At 52.0% G+C, this 23,858-nt stretch overlaps 1 protein-coding gene across 3 annotated transcripts in view; it reads left to right on the forward strand.

Moving 5' to 3' along the window:
* Positions 1–23,858, forward strand: part of LOC124020723 (DEP domain-containing mTOR-interacting protein-like) — an 82,554-nt gene that overhangs the window by 54,649 nt on the left and 4,047 nt on the right. For all 3 annotated transcript variants that reach the window (XM_046335972.1, XM_046335971.1, XM_046335970.1), the window contains 2 exons: positions 11,761–11,831; positions 17,102–17,206. In XM_046335972.1, the coding sequence (XP_046191928.1) occupies positions 11,761–11,831; positions 17,102–17,206 (176 nt within the window). The remainder of the gene's footprint in view (positions 1–11,760; positions 11,832–17,101; positions 17,207–23,858) is intronic.

Consider the following 23,858-nt stretch of genomic DNA (forward strand, 5'->3'; position numbering starts at 1 on the left):
GTGTTTCAGATATCCAGGCTCTAGTCTTGTATAGAAGACTGTGTTTCAGATATCCAGGCTCTAGTATTGTATAGAAGACTGTGTTTCAGATATCCAGGCTCTAGTATTGTATAGGAGGCTGTGTTTCAGATATCCAGGCTCTAGTCTTATATAGAAGACTGTTTCTATCGAAGACTGCTGATTAAAAGACAGAAAACATTTTTTTCTTAAGCTGTGTGTAGCTGTGTGTTAATGCAAAGTATGAGATTCCCTGTCTTCGGGACATTGTTCTCCTATTTCTCTAAACGAGAGAGAAGGGTGTTGAAAGCGGCTGTTGAAAGTTGTGGGTGACAGGGTTTGAGGCCAGGGTTCGGTCAGGGGATAGTTGTGGGTGACAGGGTTTGAGGCCAGGGTTCGGTCAGGGGATAGTTGTGGGTGACAGGGTTTGAGGCCAGGGTTCGGTCAGGGGATAGTTGTGGGTGACAGGGTTTGAGGCCAGGGTTCGGTCAGGGGATAGTTGTGGGTGACAGGGTTTGAGGCCAGGGTTCGGTCAGGGGATAGTTGTGGGTGACAGGGTTTGAGGCCAGGGTTCGGTCAGGGGATAGTTGTGGGTGACAGGGTTTGAGGCCAGGGTTCGGTCAGGGGATAGTTGTGGGTGACAGGGTTTGAGGCCAGGGTTCGGTCAGGGGATAGTTGTGGGTGACAGGGTTTGAGGCCAGGGTTCGGTCAGGGGATAGTTGTGGGTGACAGGGTTTGAGGCCAGGGTTCGGGCAGGGGATAGTTGTGGGTGACAGGGTTTGAGGCCAGGGTTCGGTCAGGGGATAGTTGTGGGTGACAGGGTTTGAGGCCAAGGTTTGAGGCCAGGGTTCGGTCAGGGGATAGTTGTGGGTGACAGGGTTTGAGGCCAGGGTTCGGTCAGGGGATAGTTGTGGGTGACAGGGTTTGAGGCCAGGGTTCGGGCAGGGGATAGTTGTGGGTGACAGGGTTTGAGGCCAGGGTTCGGGCAGGGGATAGTTGTGTGTTTTTGTCTGTGACCGTAGACGTTTCATTAGCTGGTGTGCGTATGGATATTTCAGGTTAGCCACGGGGGAGTCCTGATATTTCTTCCCGTTGAACTCTCCTGACCTACCCTCACCGAGAACATGAGTTGAGAAATGGAAAGTGTGTGTGTGTGTGTGTGTGTGTCAACAGTATGAACCATATGACCCAATAAGGGTTGTTCTGGCAAGAGCTGGAACAGGGGGAGTAGCCCTTAGTTGGCAGGCATATATATATATACACACACACACACACACACACACACACACACACACACACACACACACACACACACACACACACACACACACACACACACTGTGGGGTAACTGGGGACTTACACCAGCAGGCCAGCCTGAGTTCCTGCACTCCCCACTGAGACAGAGGGGGACTGTTTATACTGTCGCACAGCATCAGGACGGAGGGGGACTGTTTATACTGTCGCACAGCACCAGGACAGAGGGGGACTGTTTATACTGTCGCACAGCACCAGGACAGAGGGGGACTGTTTATACTGTCGCACAGCACCAGGACAGAGGGGGACTGTTTATACTGTCGCACAGCACCAGGACAGAGGGGGACTGTTTATACTGTCGCACAGCACCAGGACAGAGGGGGACTGTTTATACTGTCTCACAGCACCAGGACAGAGGTGGACTGTTTATACTGTCGCACAGCACCAGGACAGTGGTGGACTGTTTATACTGTCGCACAGCACCAGGACAGTGGTGGACTGTTTATACTGTCGCACAGCACCAGGACAGAGGTGGACTGTTTATACTGTCGCACAGCACCAGGACAGAGGTGGACTGTTTATACTGTCGCACAGCACCAGGACAGAGGTGGACTGTTTATACTGTCGCACAGCACCAGGACAGAGGTGGACTGTTAATACTGTAGCACACAACGTCATGTCACTGCCCTACACCCCCATGCCAACGTCATGACACTGCCCTACACCCCCAGGCCAACGTCATGACACTGCCCTACAACCCCAGGCCAACGTCATGACACTGCCCTACACCCCCAGGCCAACGTCATGACACTGCCCTACAACCCCAGGCCAACGTCATGACACTGCCCTACACCCCCAGGCCAACGTCATGACACTGCCCTACACCCCCAGGCCAACGTCATGACACTGCCCTACACCCCCAGGCCAACGTCATGACACTGCCCTACACCCCCAGGCCAACGTCATGACACTGCCCTACACCCCCAGGCCAACGTCATGACACTGCCCTACACCCCCAGGCCAACGTCATGACACTGCCCTACACCCCCAGGCCAACGTCATGACACTGCCCTACACCCCCAGGCCAACGTCATGACACTGCCCTACACCCCCAGGCCAACGTCATGACACTGCCCTACACCCCCAGGCCAACGTCATGACACTGCCCTACACCCCCAGGCCAACGTCATGACACTGCCCTACACCCCAGGCCAACGTCATGACACTGCCCTACACCCCCAGGCCAACGTCATGACACTGCCCTACACCCCCAGGCCAACGTCATGACACTGCCCTACACCCCCAGGCCAACGTCATGACACTGCCCTACACCGGGACACAGGCCAACGTCATGACACTGCCCTACACCGGGACACAGGCCAACGTCATGACACTGCCCTACACCCCCAGGCCAACGTCATGACACTGCCCTACACCCCCAGGCCAACGTCATGACACTGCCCTACACCCCCAGGCCAACGTCATGACACTGCCCTACACCCCCAGGCCAACGTCATGACACTGCCCTACACCCCCAGGCCAACGTCATGACACTGCCCTACACCCACAGGCCAACGTCATGACACTGCCCTACACCCCCAGGCCAACGTCATGACACTGCCCTACACCCCCAGGCCAACGTCATGACACTGCCCTACACCCCCAGGCCAACGTCATGACACTGCCCTACACCCCCAGGCCAACGTCATGACACTGCCCTACACCCCCAGGCCAACGTCATGACACTGCCCTACACCTCCAGGCCAACGTCATGACACTGCCCTACACCCCCAGGCCAACGTCATGACACTGCCCTACACCCCCAGGCCAACGTCATGACACTGCCCTACACCCCCAGGCCAACGTCATGACACTGCCCTACACCCCCAGGCCAACGTCATGACACTGCCCTACACCCCCAGGCCAACGTCATGACACTGCCCTACACCCCCAGGCCAACGTCATGACACTGCCCTACACCCCCAGGCCAACGTCATGACACTGCCCTACACCCCCAGGCCAACGTCATGACACTGCCCTACACCCCCAGGCCAACGTCATGACACTGCCCTACACCCCCAGGCCAACGTCATGACACTGCCCTACACCCCCAGGCCAACGTCATGACACTGCCCTTCACCGGGACACAGGCCAACGTCATGACACTGCCCTTCACCGGGACACAGGCCAACGTCATGACACTGCCCTTCACCGGGACACAGGCCAACGTCATGACACTGCCCTTCACCGGGACACAGGCCAACGTCATGACACTGCCCTTCACCGGGACACAGGCCAACGTCATGACACTGCCCTTCACCGGGACACAGGCCAACGTCATGACACTGCCCTTCACCGGGACACAGGCCAACGTCATGACACTGCCCTTCACCGGGACACAGGCCAACGTCATGACACTGCCCTTCACCGGGACACAGGCCAACGTCATGACACTGCCCTACACCCCCAGGCCAACGTCATGACACTGCCCTACACCGGGACACAGGCCAACGTCATGACACTGCCCTACACCCCCAGGCCAACGTCATGACACTGCCCTTCACCCCCAGGCCAACGTCATGACACTGCCCTTCACCCCCAGGCCAACGTCATGACACTGCCCTGCACCGGGACACAGGCCAACGTCATGACACCGCCCTACACCCCCAGGCCAACGTCATGACACTGCCCTGCACCGGGACACAGGCCAACGTCATGACACTGCCCTTCACCCCCAGGCCAACGTCATGACACTGCCCTATACCGGGACACAGGCCAACGTCATGACACTGCCCTATACCGGGACACAGGCCAACGTCATGACACTGCCCTACACCCCCAGGCCAACGTCATGACACTGCCCTACACCCCCAGGCCAACGTCATGACACTGCCCTTCACCGGGACACAGGCCAACGTCATGACACTGCCCTACACCCCCAGGCCAACGTCATGACACTGCCCTACACCCCCAGGCCAACGTCATGACACTGCCCTTCACCCCCAGGCCAACGTCATGACACTGCCCTACACCCCCAGGCCAACGTCATGACAACGCCCTACACCCCCAGGCCAACGTCATGACACCGCCCTGCACCGGGACACAGGCCAACGTCATGACACTGCCCTTCACCCCCAGGCCAACGTCATGACACTGCCCTATACCGGGACACAGGCCAACGTCATGACACTGCCCTACACCCCCAGGCCAACGTCATGACACTGCCCTACACCCCCAGGCCAACGTCATGACACTGCCCTTCACCGGGACACAGGCCAACGTCATGACACTGCCCTACACCCCCAGGCCAACGTTATGACACTGCCCTACACCCCCAGGCCAACGTCATGACACTGCCCTTCACCCCCAGGCCAACGTCATGACACTGCCCTACACCCCCAGGCCAACGTCATGACAACGCCCTACACCCCCAGGCCAACGTCATGACACCGCCCTGCACCGGGACACAGGCTCTGACCCAGAACAATACACTGATTATTCACATACTGTTCATTCACAACATGGACATTTTTATCATATCTGATAGATTACTCTTTTATACAACCAACTCACACTGGCACATGGAAGTTGGCATGTATATTTAGACTAGCTACTTAAAGCTTATTCAAATGATTAGATAAACTAAAGCAGATGTTATGTAGTTTAACTCTGATCCCCTCAACTCCTCCTCAGCCTTTTTGGTGAATTACTCACTTCACAATTCAGAGAAAAAGGTTTAGGCCTGTGTTCTCTCTCTGTTCTCTCTCTGTTCTCTCTCTGTTCTCTCTCTGTTCTCTCTCTGTTCTCTCTCTCTGTTCTCTCTCTCTGTTCTCTCTCTCTGTTCTCTCTCTCTGTTCTCTCTCTCTGTTCTCTCTCTGTGTTCTCTCTCTGTTCTCCCTCTGTTCTCCCTCTGTTCTCCCTCTGTTCTCCCTCTGTTCTCCCTCTGTTCTCTCTCTCTTCTCTCTCTGTTCTCTCTCTCTGTTCTCTCTCTCTGTTCTCTCTCTGTGTTCTCTCTGTGTTCTCTCTCTGTTCTCTCTCTGTTCTCCCTCTGTTCTCCCTCTGTTCTCCCTCTGTTCTCCCTCTGTTCTCCCTCTGTTCTCCCGCTGTTCTCTCTCTGTTCTCCCTCTGTTCTCTCTCTGTTCTCCCTCTGTTCTCCCTCTGTTCTCCCTCTGTTCTCTCTCTGTTCTCTCTCTCTGTTCTCTCTCTCTGTCTCTGTTCTGTTCTCTCTCTGTTCTGTCTCTGTTCTCTCTCGATCTCTCTGTCTCGCTGTCTGTCTCTCAGAGAAAGAGGTTTAGGCCTGTGTTCTCTCTCTGTTCTGTTCTCTCTCTGTTCTGTTCTCTCTCTGTTCTGTTCTCTCTCTGTTCTGTTCTCTCTCTGTTCTGTTCTCTCTCTGTTCTGTTCTCTCTCTGTTCTGTTCTCTCGATCTCTCTGTCTCTGTCTCGCTGTCTGTCTCTCTGAGAAAAAGGTTAGGCCTCTGTTCTCTCTCTGGTGTGTGTGTGTGTGTGTGTCCATTTTTAAAGGAGTTGTAAACAGTCAGCAGCAGTATGGAGGATAGGGGCTGGAAGGCCAGAGAGAGGGGCTGGAAGGCCAGAGAGAGGGGCTGGAAGGCCAGAGAGAGGGGCTGGAAGGCCAGAGAGAGGGGCTGGAAGGCCAGAGAGAGGGGCTGGAAGGCCAGAGAGAGGGGCTGGAAGGCCAGAGAGAGGGGCTGGAAGGCCAGAGAGAGGGGCTGGAAGGCCAGAGAGAGGCTGTATACAATTGTTCTGGAATACACAGGAAGTCTTTGAATCAGATTCTTGGGAAAAGATGGGAAGTGTTTTTCTCAGTAAGTCTCAAACACTGGGAGTTGAGGGTGAGCCATGCAGGCAGCTGTTCTCAGCTTCCTGCCCCAAGAAGTTTGACATTAACTGCTATTTCTCCTCTAAGCTATAGATGAGCCTTGGTGATTTAAATAGACGTAGAGGAAATGTATATGATTAAAGTGTGATCGACAACACTTACTGTGATATGTGGTTGTCTCATCTAGCTATCTTAAGATGAATGCACAAAAGTCAATCTGGATAAGAGTGTCTGCTAAATGACTCAAAATGTCATGTCTGGATAAGAGTGTCTGCTAAATGACTCAAAATGTCATGTCTGGATAAGAGTGTCTGCTAAATGACTCAAAATGTCATGTCTGGATAAGAGTGTCTGCTAAATGACTCAAAATGTAAATGAGTGTTGAAGGACGCCCGTCTGTTTGACGAGAGGGGCCACTAGGCGTCTGTTTGGCCAGAGGGGCCACTGGGCGTCTGTTTGGCCAGAGGGGCCACGGGGCGTCTGTTTGGCTAGAGGGGCCGTCCCTCTGTTTGGCTAGAGGGGCCGTCCCTCTGTTTGGCCAGAGGGGCCACGGGGCGTCTGTTTGGCCAGAGGGGCCACTAGGCGTCTGTTTGGCCAGAGGGGCCACTAGGCGTCTGTTTGGCCAGAGGGGCCACTGGGCGTCTGTTTGGCCAGAGGGGCCACGGGGCGTCTGTTTGGCTAGAGGGGCCGTCCCTCTGTTTGGCTAGAGGGGCCGTCCCTCTGTTTGGCTAGAGGGGCCGTCCCTCTGTTTGGCCAGAGGGGCCACGGGGCGTCTGTTTGGCCAGAGGGGCCACGGGGCGTCTGTTTGGCCAGAGGGGCCACGGGGCGTCTGTTTGGCCAGAGGGGCCACGGGGCGTCTGTTTGGCCAGAGGGGCCACGGGGCGTCTGTTTGGCCAGAGGGGCCACGGGGCGTCTGTTTGGCCAGAGGGGCCACGGGGCGTCTGTTTGGCCAGAGGGGCCACGGGGCGTCTGTTTGGCCAGAGGGGCCACGGGGCGTCTGTTTGGCCAGAGGGGCCACGGGGCGTCTGTTTGGCCAGAGGGGCCACGGGCGTCTGTTTGGCCAGAGGGGCCACGGGGCGTCTGTTTGGCCAGAGGGGCCACGGGCGTCTGTTTGGCCAGAGGGGCCACGGGGCGTCTGTTTGGCCAGAGGGGCCACGGGGCGTCTGTTTGGCCAGAGGGGCCACGGGGCGTCTGTTTGGCCAGAGGGGCCACGGGGGCGTCTGTTTGGCCAGAGGGGCCACGGGCGTCTGTTTGGCCAGAGGGGCCACGGGGCGTCTGTTTGGCCAGAGTTGTGAGCGGCCCCTTCCTGAACACTGCTCTATTATTCCTGTATTCCAGCTGTGGGGTGGAAGAGAATCTAGGTCACTGCAGTGTCCAGAGGTTACCCGAGGTCAGCGTTAGTGAGTCACTCTCTAGGAAGAGAGGAACCCTTTCATACCCACTCAGAGCTGCGACCATCGAAACATGGAATTGTGGGTGGGCAAGAGAACTGGTTTGAGTTTGAAGGACGTCTGTTATAAAGGTTAAGAGTTCATCTATAGTGAGTGTACAGTAGCTACCTACAGTGCATTCTGAAAGTATTCAGACCCCTTAACCTTTTCCACATTTTGTTACGTTACAGCCTTGCTCTAAAAATGGATGACACACTTTTCGTTCCTCATCAATCTACATACAATACCCCATAATGACATCACAATACCCCATAATGACATCACAATACCCCATAATGACATCACAATACCCCTTAATGACATCACAATACCCCTTAATGACATCACAATACCCCTTAATGACATCACAATACCCCATAATGACATCACAATACCCCTTAATGACATCACAATACCCCTTAATGACATCACAATACCCCATAATGACATCACAATACCCCATAATGACATCACAATACCCCATAATGACATCACAATACCCCTTAATGACATCACAATACCCCATAATGACATCCCAATACCCCTTAATGACATCACAATACCCCATAATGACATCATAATGACATCACAATACCCCATAATGACATCACAATACCCCATAATGACATCACAATACCCCTTAATGACATCACAATAACCCATAATGACATCACAATACCCCTTAATGACATCACAATACCCCTTAATGACATCACAATACCCCTTAATGACATCACAATACCCCATAATGACATCACAATACCCCTTAATGACATCACAATACCCCATAATGACATCACAATACTCCATAATGACATCACAATACCCCATAATGACATCACAATACCCCATAATGACATCACAATACCCCTTAATGACATCCCAATACCCCATAATGACATCCCAATACCCCATAATGACATCCCAATACCCCATAATGACATCACAATACCCCATAATGACATCATAATGACATCACAATACCCCATAATGACATCACAATACCCCATAATGACATCACAATACCCCTTAATGACATCACAATAACCCATAATGACATCACAATACCCCATAATGACATCACAATACCCCATAATGACATCACAATACCCCTTAATGACATCACAATACCCCTTAATGACATTTTTGCTAATGTATTATAAATAACAGAAATACCTGATTTACATACGTTTGCAGACCCTTTGCTATGAGACTCCGTTGATCTCAGGCGCATCCTTTGTTTCCATTGATTATCTTTGATGTTTCTACAACTTGATTGGAGTCCACCTGTGGTAAATTCAATTGATTGGACATGATTTGGAAAGGCACACACCTGTCTATATAAGGCCCTACAGTAGACAGTGCATGTCAGAGCAAAAACCAAGCCATGAGGTCAAAGGAATTGTCCGTAGAGCTCCGAGACAGGATTGTGTCGAGGTACAGATCTGGGGACAGGTACCAAAACATTTCTGCAGCATTGAAGGTCCCCAAGAACACAGTGGCTTCCATCGGTCTTAAATGGAAGAGGTTTGGAACCACCAAGACTCTTCCTAGAGCTGGCCGCCCGGGCCAAACTGAGCAATCAGGGGAGAAGGTCCTTGGTCAGGGAGGTGACCAAGAACCCGATGGTCACTCTGACAGAGTTCCTCTGTGGAGATCCACCTCTGCAGCTCTCCACCAATCAGGCCTTTTATGGGAGAGTGACCAGACGGAAGCAAACATCTCTGGAGAGACCTGAAAATAGCTGTGCAGCGACACTCCCCATCCAACCTGACAGAGCTTGAGAGGATCTGCAGAGAAAAATGTGATAAACTCCCCAAATGCAGGTGTGCCGAGCTTGTAGCGTCATACCCAAGAAGACTGGAGGCTGTAATCGCTGTCAAAGGTGCTTCAACAAAGTACTGAGTAAAATACCTGAATACTTATGCAAATGTATTACAAATAAAAACATGTAAATATCACATTTGCAAACATTTCTAAAATCCTATTTTTGACATTGTCATTATGGGGTATTGTGTTTTAGATTGATGAGGGGGAAAAACTATTTAGAATAAGGCTGTAACTTAACCAAATCTGGAGAAGGTGGAGGGGTCTGAATACTTTCCAAATTCACGATCTTCATATCCTCAACAGTACTATACTGAGTATACAGTATCTACCTGTTCATATCCTCAACAGTACTATACTGAGTATACAGTATCTACCTGTTCATATCCTCAACAATACTATACTGAGTATACAGTATCTACCTGTTCAGAACCTCAACAGTACTATACTGAGTGTATGGAAGTTACCTGTATTCATATCCTCAACAGTACTATACTGAGTATACAGTATCTACCTGTTCATATCCTCAACAGTACTATACTGAGTATACAGTATCTACCTGTTCATATCCTCAACAGTACTATACTGAGTATACAGTATCTACCTGTTCATATCCTCAACAGTACTATACTGAGTATACAGTATCTACCTGTTCATATCCTCAACAGTACTATACTGAGTATACAGTATCTACCTGTTCATATCCTCAACAGTACTATACTGAGTATACAGTATCTACCTGTTCATATCCTCAACAATACTATACTGAGTATACAGTATCTACCTGTTCATAACCTCAACAGTACTATACTGAGTGTATGGAAGTTACCTGTATTCATATCCTCAACAGTACTATACTGAGTATACAGTATCTACCTGTTCATATCCTCAACAGTACTATACTGAGTATACAGTATCTACCTGTTCATATCCTCAACAGTACTATACTGAGTATACAGTATCTACCTGTTCATATCCTCAACAGTACTATACTGAGTATACAGTATCTACCTGTTCATATCCTCAACAGTACTATACTGAGTATACAGTATCTACCTGTTCATATCCTCAACAATACTATACTGAGTATACAGTATCTACCTGTTCATAACCTCAACAGTACTATACTGAGTGTATGGAAGTTACCTGTATTCATATCCTCAACAGTACTATACTGAGTATACAGTATCTACCTGTTCATATCCTCAACAGTACTATACTGAGTATACAGTATCTACCTGTTCATATCCTCAACAGTACTATACTGAGTATACAGTATCTACCTGTTCATATCCTCAACAGTACTATACTGAGTATACAGTATCTACCTGTATTCATATCCTCAACAGTACTATACTGAGTATACAGTATTCATATCCTCAACAGTACTATACTGAGTATACAGTATTCATATCCTCAACAGTACTATACTGAGTATACAGTGTTCATATCCTCAACAGTACTATACTGAGTATACAGTATTCATATCCTCAACAGTACTATACTGAGTATACAGTATTCATATCCTCAACAGTACTATACTGAGTATACAGTATTCATATCCTCAACAGTACTATACTGAGTATACAGTATTCATATCCTCAACCATATTTCCTTCAGTTTAAATATAATGTGTTAGGATGCAGATCCATTGTGCTGTGGATGTTTCTCCTCCTGTCTGAGTTTACGCCACTATGAGCAGAAACGGACACACACACACACACACACACACACACACACACACACACACACACACACACACACACACACACACACACACACACACACACACACACACACACACACACACACTAAATGTCTTAAAACCCGCTATAGGAAATTGTTTCCCTCGAGGCACGGTCATGTGACTGCATGCTTTCCTCTTTTCCTTTAAACAACAGTAGCCATGTTGTCCTCCTCCTGCACACAGGACAACACGATGAGACTATAGTTACTGCTGCAGGAGGAATGTTGTCCTCCTCCTGCACACAGGACAACACGATGAGACTATAGTTACTGCTGCAGGAGGAATGTTGTCCTCCTCCTGAACACAGGACAACACGATGAGACTATAGTTACTGCTGCAGGAGGAATGTTGTCCTCCTCCTGCACACAGGACAACACGATGAGACTATAGTTACTGCTGCAGGAGGAATGTTGTCCTCCTCCTGCACACAGGATAACACGATGAGACTATAGTTACTGCTGCAGGAGGAATGTTCTGCAGCGGAGGTGTGTGTGTGTGTGTGTGTGTGTGTGTCAGTACTTACTGTGTGTGTGTGTCAGTGTCAGTACTTACTGTGTGTGCGGGTGTGTGTCAGTGTCAGTACTTACTGTGTGTGTGTGTGTGTGTGTGTGTGTGTGTGTGTGTGTGTGTGTGTGTCAGTCAGTACTTACTGTGTGTTTGCTTTGCAGTGTTGAAGAGACAAGTGAGTCCTGAGGAGCTGCAGACCCCAGGAGGCCCTTACATAAAGAAGACATTCACAGTACGTCACACACACACAAAGGGGGGGGGGGTGTAATGAATGTAATGACATGCCCGAGCCATAGACTGTTCTCTCTGCTTCTGCACTGCAAGTGGTACCGGTGCATCGAGTCTGACACCAGCAGGTTCCTGAACAGCTTCTGTCCCCAAGCCAGTAGACTGATACACACAGCTTCTGTCCCCAAGCTAGCAGACTGACACACACAGCTTCTGTCTCCAAGCTAGCAGACTGACACACACAGCTTCTGTCTCCAAGCTAGCAGACTGACACACACAGCTTCTGTCCCCAAGCCAGCAGACTGATACACACAGCTTCTGTCCCCAGGCTAGCAGACTGATACACAGCTTCTGTCCCCAGGCCAGCAGACTGATACACACAGCTTCTGTCCCCAGGCTGGCAGACTGATACACAGCTTCTGTCCCCAGGCTGGCAGACTGATACACACAGCTTCTGTCCCCAGGCTAGCAGACTGACACACCCAGCTTCTGTCCCCAGGCTAGCAGACTGACACACACAGCTTCTGTCCCCAGGCTAGTAGACTGACACACACAGCTTCTGTCCCCAGGCTAGCAGACTGACACACACAGCTTCTGTCCCCAGGCCAGCAGACTGATACACACAGCTTCTGTCCCCAGGCTAGCAGACTGATACACACAGCTTCTGTCCCCAGGCTAGCAGACTGACACACACAGCTTCTGTCCCCAGGCTAGCAGACTGATACACAGCTTCTGTCCCCAGGCTAGCAGACTGATACACAGCTTCTGTCCCCAGGCCAGCAGACTAACACACAGCTTCTGTCCCCAGGCTAGCAGACTGATACACACAGCTAACAGAATGGCTACACACTCACATACTGACACTCTAACACACACACACACACACACACACACACACACACACACACACACACACACACACACACACACACACACACACACACACACACACACACACACACACACACACACACACACACACACACACACACACACAATCATCATTTACACTGCTGTTACTCTGTTTATCATATATCCTGATGCCTCGTCACCTTACCCCTCTACATATCTACCTCCATCACTCCAGTATCCCTGTACATTGTTAATATGGTAATGAACTGACCCTGTATATAGTATGTTTACCCCTCTACATATCTACCTCTATCACTCCAGTATCCCTGTACATTGTTAATATGGTAATGAACTGACCCTGTATATAGTATGTTTACCCCTCTACATATCTACCTCTATCACTCCAGTATCCCTGTACATTGTTAATATGGTACTGAACTGACCCTGTATATAGTATGTTTACCCCTCTACATATCTACCTCTATCACTCCAGTATCCCTGTACATTGTTAATATGGTAATGAACTGACCCTGTATATAGTATGTTTACCCCTCTACATATCTACCTCCATCACTCCAGTATCCCTGTACATTGTTAATATGGTAATGAACTGACCCTGTATATAGTATGTTTACCCCTCTACATATCTACCTCCATCTCTCCAGTATCCCTGTACATTGTTAATATGGTAATGAACTGACCCTGTATATAGTATGTTTACCCCTCTACATATCTACCTCCATCTCTCCAGTATCCCTGTACATTGTTAATATGGTAATGAACTGACCCTGTATATAGTATGTTTACCCCTCTACATATCTACCTCCATCACTCCAGTATCCCTGTACATTGTTAATATGGTACTGAACTGACCCTGTATATAGTATGTTTACCCCTCTACATATCTACCTCCATCACTCCAGTATCCCTGTACATTGTTAATATGGTACTGAACTGACCCTGTATATAGTATGTTTACCCCTCTACATATCTACCTCCATCACTCCAGTATCCCTGTACATTGTTAATATGGTAATGAACTGACCCTGTATATAGTATGTTTACCCCTCTACATATCTACCTCCATCACTCCAGTATCCCTGTACATTGTTAATATGGTACTGAACTGACCCTGTATATAGTTTACCCCTCAACAATATCTAAATATAATTTCATACTTTAAACTGTATTCATATATAATATTCATTTTTATGTCTGTCCAAGAGTTTCTAGTAACATAGACCATATGGTTCAAGAGAAAATGGCCTAATTAATGAAAAAAACTTCTAATCAACATTGGCATTATTATCAATTAACTCTGCAACTTCCAACTTTCATCACAACTGGCCTCCAGGTTGGCGGCAAAACATTTACAATAAATAAATATAAAGGAGATTTCATGCTGAACCCCTCATATTAAACACCCATTGTATTTACTAAGTTGATGGTTTATATTTAGGATACTGTTTTACAGCTTTGTCATTCTAATTTAATTTTTTTTAAACACTTATCTTATTTGATTATTTTATATATTTTTACATGTGATAAGGACACACAGAGGACCAGAAATAACACACAACTGTGATATTTTTAAAATATTTTTTTATAAATCCTTAAGTTACCAAAATAATGGTAGTTTCCTGGTAAAGTTTCCAGTAATTATACCCTCCCTTTGCCACCCTAAACCACACACACATTCTACTGTCACCCGAAGATGACATGGCCACATCCCACACACTATACACACACTCTGGCCTGCATGGTCTGATCCACAGACGATTCTCCTCCGTACCGGGTCTGATATTCACCAGGGAATCGGGCTGAATACACTACTGATACCAGTTCATATTCGACTGGGTGGGACACATCATCACTCCTAACAGACTGACCGGATTGGCTCTGGGCTCTGCCTGAGATGACCCTCTTGTGTTCTGAAATGGAATGCTTGTCTGAGTAGGTTCTTAGAAGCCTCATAAGAGATCTAAGGGCTGTTACAGCACGTGCAAACACACCACACACACACACCCCTACCCCCTAACTCTAAAATAGCCTCTGTCCTCGTGGGGGTGTAGGAAATGTCCCATACTTTTGGGGAATTCCAGTATCCACGAGGATAGTAATACACACACACACACACACACACACACACACACACACACACACACACACACACACACACACACACACACACACACACACACACACACACACACACACACACACACACACACACAGTTAAAAACAACACTTCATGTTACTTCTGCATAGCAAACATTACACTTCCTGACAGATACATTTTAGAGAATGATGAAACATCAAAATCATCCTACAACACTGTTGCATCTCATGTCCAGCCCCCTGTAGCGCGGTCTCAGCCCCTGTAGCGCGGTCTCAGCCCCCTGTAGCGCGGTCTCAGCCCCTGTAGCGCGGTCTCAGCCCCTGTAGCGCGGTCTCAGCCCCCTGTAGCGCGGTCTCAGCCCCTGTAGCGCGGTCTCAGCCCCCTGTAGCGCGGTCTCAGCCCCCTGTAGCGCGGTGTCAGCCCCCTGTAGCGCGGTCTCAGCCCCCTGTAGCGCGGTCTCAGCCCCTGTAGCGCGGTGTCAGCCCCTGTAGCGCGGTGTCAGCCCCCTGTAGCGCGGTGTCAGCCCCTGTAGCGCGGTGTCAGCCCCTGTAGCGCGGTGTCAGCCCCTGTAGCGCGGTGTCAGCCCCCTGTAGCGCGGTGTCAGCCCCTGTAGCGCGGTGTCAGCCCCCTGTAGCGCGGTGTCAGCCCCCTGTAGCGCGGTGTCAGCCCCCTGTAGCGCGGTGTCAGCCCCCTGTAGCGCGGTGTCAGCCCCCTGTAGCGCGGTGTCAGCCCCCTGTAGCGCGGTGTCAGCCCCCTGTAGCGCGGTGTCAGCCCCCTGTAGCGCGGTGTCAGCCCCCTGTAGCGCGGTGTCGGCCCCCCAGCGCGGTGTCGGCCCCCTGTAGCGCGGTGTCGGCCCCCCTGTAGCGCGGTGTCGGCCCCCTGTAGCGCGGTGTCGGCCCCCTGTAGCGCGGTGTCGGCCCCTGTAGCTGTAGGTGTCGGCCCCCTGTAGCGCGGTGTCGGCCCCCTGTAGCTGTAGGTGTCGGCCCCCTGTAGCGCGGTGTCGGCCCCCTGTAGCGCGGTGTCGGCCCCCTGTAGCGCGGTGTCGGCCCCTGTAGCGCGGTGTCGGCCCCTGTAGCGCGGTGTCGGCCCCTGTAGCGCGGTGTCGGCCCCCTGTAGCGCGGTGTCGGCCCCCTGTAGCGCGGTGTCGGCCCCCTGTAGCGCGGTGTCGGCCCCCTGTAGCTGTAGGTGTCGGCCCCCTGTAGCTGTAGGTGTCGGCCCCCTGTAGCTGTAGGTGTCGGCCCCCTGTAGCTGTAGGTGTCGGCCCCCTGTAGGTGTCGGCCCCCTGTAGCTGTAGGTGTCGGCCCCCTGTAGCTGTAGGTGTCGGCCCCCTGTAGCTGTAGGTGTCGGCCCCTGTAGCTGTAGGTGTCGGCCCCTGTAGCTGTAGGGCGGTGTCGGCCCCCTGTAGGGCGGTGTCGGCCCCCTGTAGCGCGGTGTCGGCCCCCTGTAGCGCGGTGTCGGCCCCCTGTAGCGCGGTGTCGGCCCCTGTAGCGCGGTGTCGGCCCCCTGTAGCGCGGTGTCGGCCCCCTGTAGCGGTGTCGGCCCCCTGTAGCGCGGTGTCGGCCCCTGTAGCGCGGTGTCGGCCCCCTGTAGCGCGGTGTCGGCCCCCTGTAGCGCGGTGTCGGCCCCCTGTAGCTGTAGGTCCCAGCCCCCTGTAGCGCGGTGTCAGCCCCTGTAGCTGTAGGTCCCAGCCCCCTGTAGCGCGGTGTCAGCCCCCTGTAGCTGTAGGTCCCAGCCCCCTGTAGCGCGGTGTCAGCCCCTGTAGCGCGGTGTCAGCCCCCTGTAGCGCGGTGTCAGCCCCCTGTAGCTGTAGGTCCCAGCCCCCTGTAGCGTGGTGTCAGCCCCTGTAGCTGTAGGTCCCAGCCCCTGTAGCGCGGTGTCAGCCCCTGTAGCTGTAGGTCCCAGCCCCTGTAGCGCGGTGTCAGCCCCCTGTAGCTGTAGGTCCCAGCCCCTGTAGCACGGTGTCAGCCCCCTGTAGCGCGGTGTCAGCCCCCTGTAGCGCGGTGTCAGCCCCCTGTAGCGCGGTGTCAGCCCCTGTAGCTGTAGGTCCCAGCCCCTGTAGCACGGTGTCAGCCCCCTGTAGCTGTAGGTCCCAGCCCCTGTAGCACGGTGTCAGCCCCCTGTAGCTGTAGGTCCCAGCCCCCTGTAGCGCGGTGTCAGCCCCCTGTAGCACGGTGTCAGCCCCCTGTAGCACGGTGTCAGCCCCCTGTAGCTGTAGGTCCCAGCCTTTTTAATCACACCAACCCTGTTGTTTCTAGCTCTCTGCTTTAATGCTCTTTTAAATACATTTTGACTTGCCTCCTCAGATCGTGGGGGATGCGGTGGGCTGGGGCTTCGTGGTGCGAGGCAGTAAGCCCTGCCACATCCAGGCTGTCGACCCCAGTGGTCCCGCAGCTGCAGCTGGGATGAAGGTATGTAACACACAGACCACACACACACACACACATATATATATATACTCATACTCCACTGCCAGCTGGGAGTAGAGAGCACTGACCTAAACAATGGGGAGGGGGGAGGAAGGAAGGGAGAGCGTTCAAGGGAATTAGTGAGGGAGGAGAGAGGGGGCAGGAGAGGAGAGATGTGGAAGAGAGGGGCAGGGAGAGGAGACAGACCAGGGGAAGGAGTGAGGGGCAGGAGAGGAGAGATGTGAAAGAGAGGGGCAGGGAGAGGGAGAGAGACCAGGGGAAGGAGTGAGGGAGGAGAGAGGAGATGTGGAAGAGAGGGGCAGGGAGGGGCAGGGAGAGGAGAGAGACTAGGGGAAGGAGTGAGGGAGGAGAGAGGGGGCAGGAGAGGAGAGATGTGAAAGAGAGGGGCAGGGAGAGGAGAGACTAGGGGAAGGAGTGAGGGAGGAGAGAGGAGAGATGTGGAAGAGAGGGGCAGGGAGGGGCAGGGAGAGGAGAGAGACTAGGGGAAGGAGTGAGGGAGGAGAGAGGGGGCAGGAGAGGAGAGATGTGAAAGAGAGGGGCAGGGAGAGGAGGGAGAAAGGGGGAGGAGAGAAGTGAACTGAGACGAAGGAGCCGTAGCTAAATTAACTTTAGTAAAAAAAATAATCTGTTATCAATATGGAAGATGTAGTGTCACTTCTGTCACATTTTATCACCATAAAAACATGTGCTATGTTTCTACCTCTCCCCCTTCCTTTCTCCTCTCCTCTCTTCTCCTCTCCTCTCTCCTCTCTCCCCCTCCCTTTCTCCTCTCTTCCCCTCCTCTCTTCCCCTTCCTTTCTCCTCTCATCTCTCCTCTCTTCCCCTCCCTTTCTCCTCTCTTCTCCTCTCTCCTCTCTTCCCCTCTCTTTCTCCTCTCTTCTCCTCTCCTCTCTCCTCTCTTCCCCTCCCTTTCTCCTCTCTTCTCCTCTCCTCTCTCCTCTCTTCCCCTCCCTTTCTCTTCCCCTCCCTTTCTCCTCCCCTCCCTTTCTCCTCTCTTCCTCTCCTCTCTTCCCCTCCCTTTCTCTTATCTTCTCCTCTCTCCTCTCTTCCCCTCCCTTTCTCTTCTTCTCCTCTCTCCTCTCTTCCCCTCCCTTTATCCTCTCTTCCCCTCCTCCCTCCTCTCTTCCCCTCCTCCCTCCTCTCTTCCCCTCCCTTTCCCCTCTCTTCCCCTCTCTTCCCCTCCTCCCTCCTCTCTTCCCCTCCCTTTCCCCTCCCTTTCCCCTCTCTTCCCCTCCCTTTCCCCTCTCTTCCCCTCCCTTTCCCCTCTCTTCCCCTCCCTTTCCCTCTCTTCCCCTCCCTTTCCCCTCTCTTCCCCTCCCTTTCCCCTCTCTTCCCCTCCCTTTCCCCTCTCTTCCCCTCCCTTTCTCCTCTCTTCCCCTCCCTTTCTCCTCTCTTCCCCTCCCTTTCTCCTCTCTTCCCCTCCCTTTCTCCTCTCTTCCCCTCTCTTCCCCTCCCTTTCTCCTCTCTTCCCCTCTCTCCTCTCTTCCCCTCCTCTCTCCTCTCTTCCCCTTTCTCATCTCTTCCCCTCCCTTTCCTCTCCCTTTCCCCTCTCTTCCCCTCCCTTTCCCCTCTCTTCCCCTCCCTTTCTCCTCTCTTCCCCTCCCTTTCTCCTCTCTTCCCCTCCTCTAAGTTGAGAGCAGAGCTCGCTCCATCCCATAGAAATCAAGCTGACACAGTAATAACGGATCTGTGCAGCCTGGGGTTTGTGTCCCAAATGGCGCCCTATGTAGTGCACTACTTTAGACCTTAGACCTATGGGCCCTGTTCAAACGTAGTGCACTACATAGGGAATATGGTGATATTCTGGACACAGGCAGTCAGTTACGCAACACTAAATGCTGTTCTCTCTGCATGGTTGTTGATGCTTCTTATATAAGCCATGTTGGTCAGACAGTCTGAAGCCTTGTGTTTACTGCCTGCCTTTACTCTGTGGTAAAACAGGCCCTGACTGAAGCCTTGTGTTTACTGCCTGCCTTTACTCTGTGGTAAAACAGGCCCTGACTGAAGCCTTGTGTTTACTGCCTGCCTTTACTCTGTGGTAAAACAGGCTCTGACTGAAGCCTTGTGTTTACTGCCTGCCTTCACTCTGGTAAAACAGGCCCTGACTGAAGCCTTGTGTTTACTGCCTGCCTTTACTCTGTGGTAAAACAGGCCCTGACTGAAGCCTTGTGTTTACTGCCTGCCTTTACTCTGTGGTAAAACAGGCCCTGACTGAAGCCTTGTGTTTACTGCCTGCCTTTCCTCTGTGGTAAAACAGGCTCTGACTCTCACATTGATCACATCTCTTAACAGAGGCACTAAAAGCGAGTCACAGCTCTTGAAGTGGCCCATAAACTCATTCTATGGGGACCTTTGGAAGGAGATAATGACAAAGAGAGTTGACTCACTGCTTCCAAATGTTACGTCTAACGTTGCTAGAGAGGCAGTTTTATAATGTTGGTCGAACGTTGCTAGAGAGGCAGTTTTATAATGTTGGTCGAACGTTGCTAGAGAGGCAGTTTTATAATGTTGGTCGAATGTTGCTAGAGCGGCAGTTTTATAATGTTGGTCGAACGTTGCCAGAGTTGAGGTCATTTATAATATGAATGAGGCAGAACATCTCCGTCATGGCAACCACAGCCATGTAATACATATAATCACACCACAACAGGAGACAGTAGAGGTCAGAGGAGACTCAGACACCACAACAGGAGACAGTAGAGGTCTGAGGAGACTCAGACACCACAACAGGAGACAGTAGAGGTCAGAGGAGACTCAGACACCACAACAGGAGACAGTAGAGGTCTGAGGAGACTCAGACACCACAACAGGAGACAGTAGAGGTCAGAGGAGACTCAGACACCACAACAGGAGACAGTAGAGGTCAGAGGAGACTCAGACACCACAACAGGAGACAGTAGAGGTCAGAGGAGACTCAGACACCACAACAGGAGACAGTAGAGGTCTGAGGAGACTCAGACACCACAACAGGAGACGGTAGAGGTCTGAGGAGACTCAGACACCACAACAGGAGACGGTAGAGGTCTGAGGAGACTCAGACACCACAACAGGAGACAGTAGAGGTCTGAGGAGACTCAGACACCACAACAGGAGACAGTAGAGGTCTGAGGAGACTCAGACACCACAACAGGAGACAGTAGAGGTCTGAGGAGACTCAGACACCACGACAGGAGACAGTAGAGGTCTGAGGAGACTCAGACACCACGACAGGAGACAGTAGAGGTCTGAGGAGACTCAGACACCACGACAGGAGACAGTAGAGGTCTGAGGAGACTCAGACACCACGACAGGAGACAGTAGAGGTCTGAGGAGACTCAGACACCACGACAGGAGACAGTAGAGGTCTGAGGAGACTCAGACACCACGACAGGAGACAGTAGAGGTCTGAGGAGACTCAGACACCACGACAGGAGACAGTAGAGGTCTGAGGAGACTCAGACACCACGACAGGAGACAGTAGAGGTCTGAGGAGACTCAGACACCACGACAGGAGACAGTAGAGGTCTGAGGAGACTCAGACACCACGACAGGAGACAGTAGAGGTCTGAGGAGACTCAGACACCACGACAGGAGACAGTAGAGGTCTGAGGAGACTCAGACACCACGACAGGAGACAGTAGAGGTCTGAGGAGACTCAGACACCACGACAGGAGACAGTAGAGGTCTGAGGAGACTCAGACACCACGACAGGAGACAGTAGAGGTCGGAGGAGACTCAGACACCACAACAGGAGACAGTAGAGGTCGGAGGAGACTCAGACACCACAACAGGAGACAGTAGAGGTCGGAGGAGACTCAGACACCACAACAGGAGACAGTAGAGGTCGGAGGAGACTCAGACACCACAACAGGAGACAGTAGAGGTCTGAGGAGACTCAGACACCACAACAGGAGACAGTAGAGGTCTGAGGAGACTCAGACACCACAACAGGAGACAGTAGAGGTCTGAGGAGACTCAGACACCACAACAGGAGACAGTAGAGGTCGGAGGAGACTCAGACACCACAACAGGAGACAGTAGAGGTCTGAGGAGACTCAGACACCACAACAGGAGACAGTAGAGGTCTGAGGAGACTCAGACACCACAACAGGAGACAGTAGAGGTCGGAGGAGACTCAGACACCACAACAGGAGACAGTAGAGGTCGGAGGAGACTCAGACACCACAACAGGAGACAGTAGAGGTCTGCTGAGACTCGGACCACAACACAACAGGAGAGAGTAGAGGTCTGCTGAGACTCAGACCACAACAGGAGACAGTAGAGTTCTGCTGAGACTCAGACCACAACAGGAGACAGTAGAGGTCTGCTGAGACTCAGACCACAACAGGAGACAGTAGAGGTCTGCTGAGACTCAGACCACAACAGGAGACAGTAGAGGTCTGCTGAGACTCAGACCACAACAGGAGACGGTAGAGGTCTGCTGAGACTCAGACCACAACAGGAGACAAGAGGTCTGCTGAGACTCAGACCACAACAGGAGACAATAGATCTGCTGAGACTCAGACCACAACAGGAGACGGTAGAGGTCTGCTGAGACTCAGACCACAACAGGAGACGGTAGAGGTCTGCTGAGACTCAGACCACAACAGGAGACGGTAGAGGTCTGCTGAGACTCAGACCACAACAGGAGACGGTAGAGGTCTGCTGAGACTCAGACCACAACAGGAGACAGTAGAGGTCTGAGGAGACTCAGACACCACGACAGGAGACAGTAGAGGTCTGAGGAGACTCAGACACCACAACAGGAGACAGTAGAGGTCGGAGGAGACTCAGACACCACAACAGGAGACAGTAGAGGTCTGAGGAGACTCAGACACCACAACAGGAGACAGTAGAGGTCGGAGGAGACTCAGACACCACAACAGGAGACAGTAGAGGTCTGAGGAGACTCAGACACCACAACAGGAGACAGTAGAGGTCTGAGGAGACTCAGACACCACAACAGGAGACAGTAGAGGTCGGAGGAGACTCAGACACCACAACAGGAGACAGTAGAGGTCGGAGGAGACTCAGACACCACAACAGGAGACAGTAGAGGTCTGCTGAGACTCGGACCACAACACAACAGGAGAGAGTAGAGGTCTGCTGAGACTCAGACCACAACAGGAGACAGTAGAGGTCTGCTGAGACTCAGACCACAACAGGAGACAGTAGAGGTCTGCTGAGACTCAGACCACAACAGGAGACAGTAGAGGTCTGCTGAGACTCAGACCACAACAGGAGACAGTAGAGGTCTGCTGAGACTCAGACCACAACAGGAGACGGTAGAGGTCTGCTGAGACTCAGACCACAACAGGAGACAAGAGGTCTGCTGAGACTCAGACCACAACAGGAGACAATAGATCTGCTGAGACTCAGACCACAACAGGAGACGGTAGAGGTCTGCTGAGACTCAGACCACAACAGGAGACGGTAGAGGTCTGCTGAGACTCAGACCACAACAGGAGACGGTAGAGGTCTGCTGAGACTCAGACCACAACAGGAGACGGTAGAGGTCTGCTGAGACTCAGACCACAACAGGAGACAGTAGAGGTCTGAGGAGACTCAGACACCACGACAGGAGACAGTAGAGGTCTGAGGAGACTCAGACACCACAACAGGAGACAGTAGAGGTCGGAGGAGACTCAGACACCACAACAGGAGACAGTAGAGGTCGGAGGAGACTCAGACACCACAACAGGAGACAGTAGAGGTCGGAGGAGACTCAGACACCACAACAGGAGACAGTAGAGGTCGGAGGAGACTCAGACACCACAACAGGAGACAGTAGAGGTCTGAGGAGACTCAGACACCACAACAGGAGACAGTAGAGGTCTGAGGAGACTCAGACACCACAACAGGAGACAGTAGAGGTCGGAGGAGACTCAGACACCACAACAGGAGACAGTAGAGGTCGGAGGAGACTCAGACACCACAACAGGAGACAGTAGAGGTCTGCTGAGACTCGGACCACAACACAACAGGAGAGAGTAGAGGTCTGCTGAGACTCAGACCACAACAGGAGACAGTAGAGGTCTGCTGAGACTCAGACCACAACAGGAGACAGTAGAGGTCTGCTGAGACTCAGACCACAACAGGAGACAGTAGAGGTCTGCTGAGACTCAGACCACAACAGGAGACGGTAGAGGTCTGCTGAGACTCAGACCACAACAGGAGACAAGAGGTCTGCTGAGACTCAGACCACAACAGGAGACAATAGATCTGCTGAGACTCAGACCACAACAGGAGACGGTAGAGGTCTGCTGAGACTCAGACCACAACAGGAGACGGTAGAGGTCTGCTGAGACTTAGACCACAACAGGAGACGGTAGAGGTCTGCTGAGACTCCGACCACAACAGGAGACAAGAGGTCTGCTGAGACTCAGACCACAACAGGAGACGGTAGAGGTCTGCTGAGACTCAGACCACAACAGGAGACGGTAGAGGTCTGCTGAGACTCAGACCACAACAGGAGACGGTAGAGGTCTGCTGAGACTCAGACCACAACAGGAGACGGTAGAGGTCTGCTGAGACTCAGACCACAACAGGAGACAGTAGAGGTCTGAGGAGACTCAGACACCACGACAGGAGACAGTAGAGGTCTGAGGAGACTCAGACACCACAACAGGAGACAGTAGAGGTCGGAGGAGACTCA

The sequence above is a fragment of the Oncorhynchus gorbuscha genome, unplaced genomic scaffold (genome assembly GCF_021184085.1).
Source record: "Oncorhynchus gorbuscha isolate QuinsamMale2020 ecotype Even-year unplaced genomic scaffold, OgorEven_v1.0 Un_scaffold_889, whole genome shotgun sequence".
In the NCBI taxonomy this organism is placed as follows: Eukaryota; Metazoa; Chordata; class Actinopteri; order Salmoniformes; family Salmonidae; genus Oncorhynchus; species Oncorhynchus gorbuscha.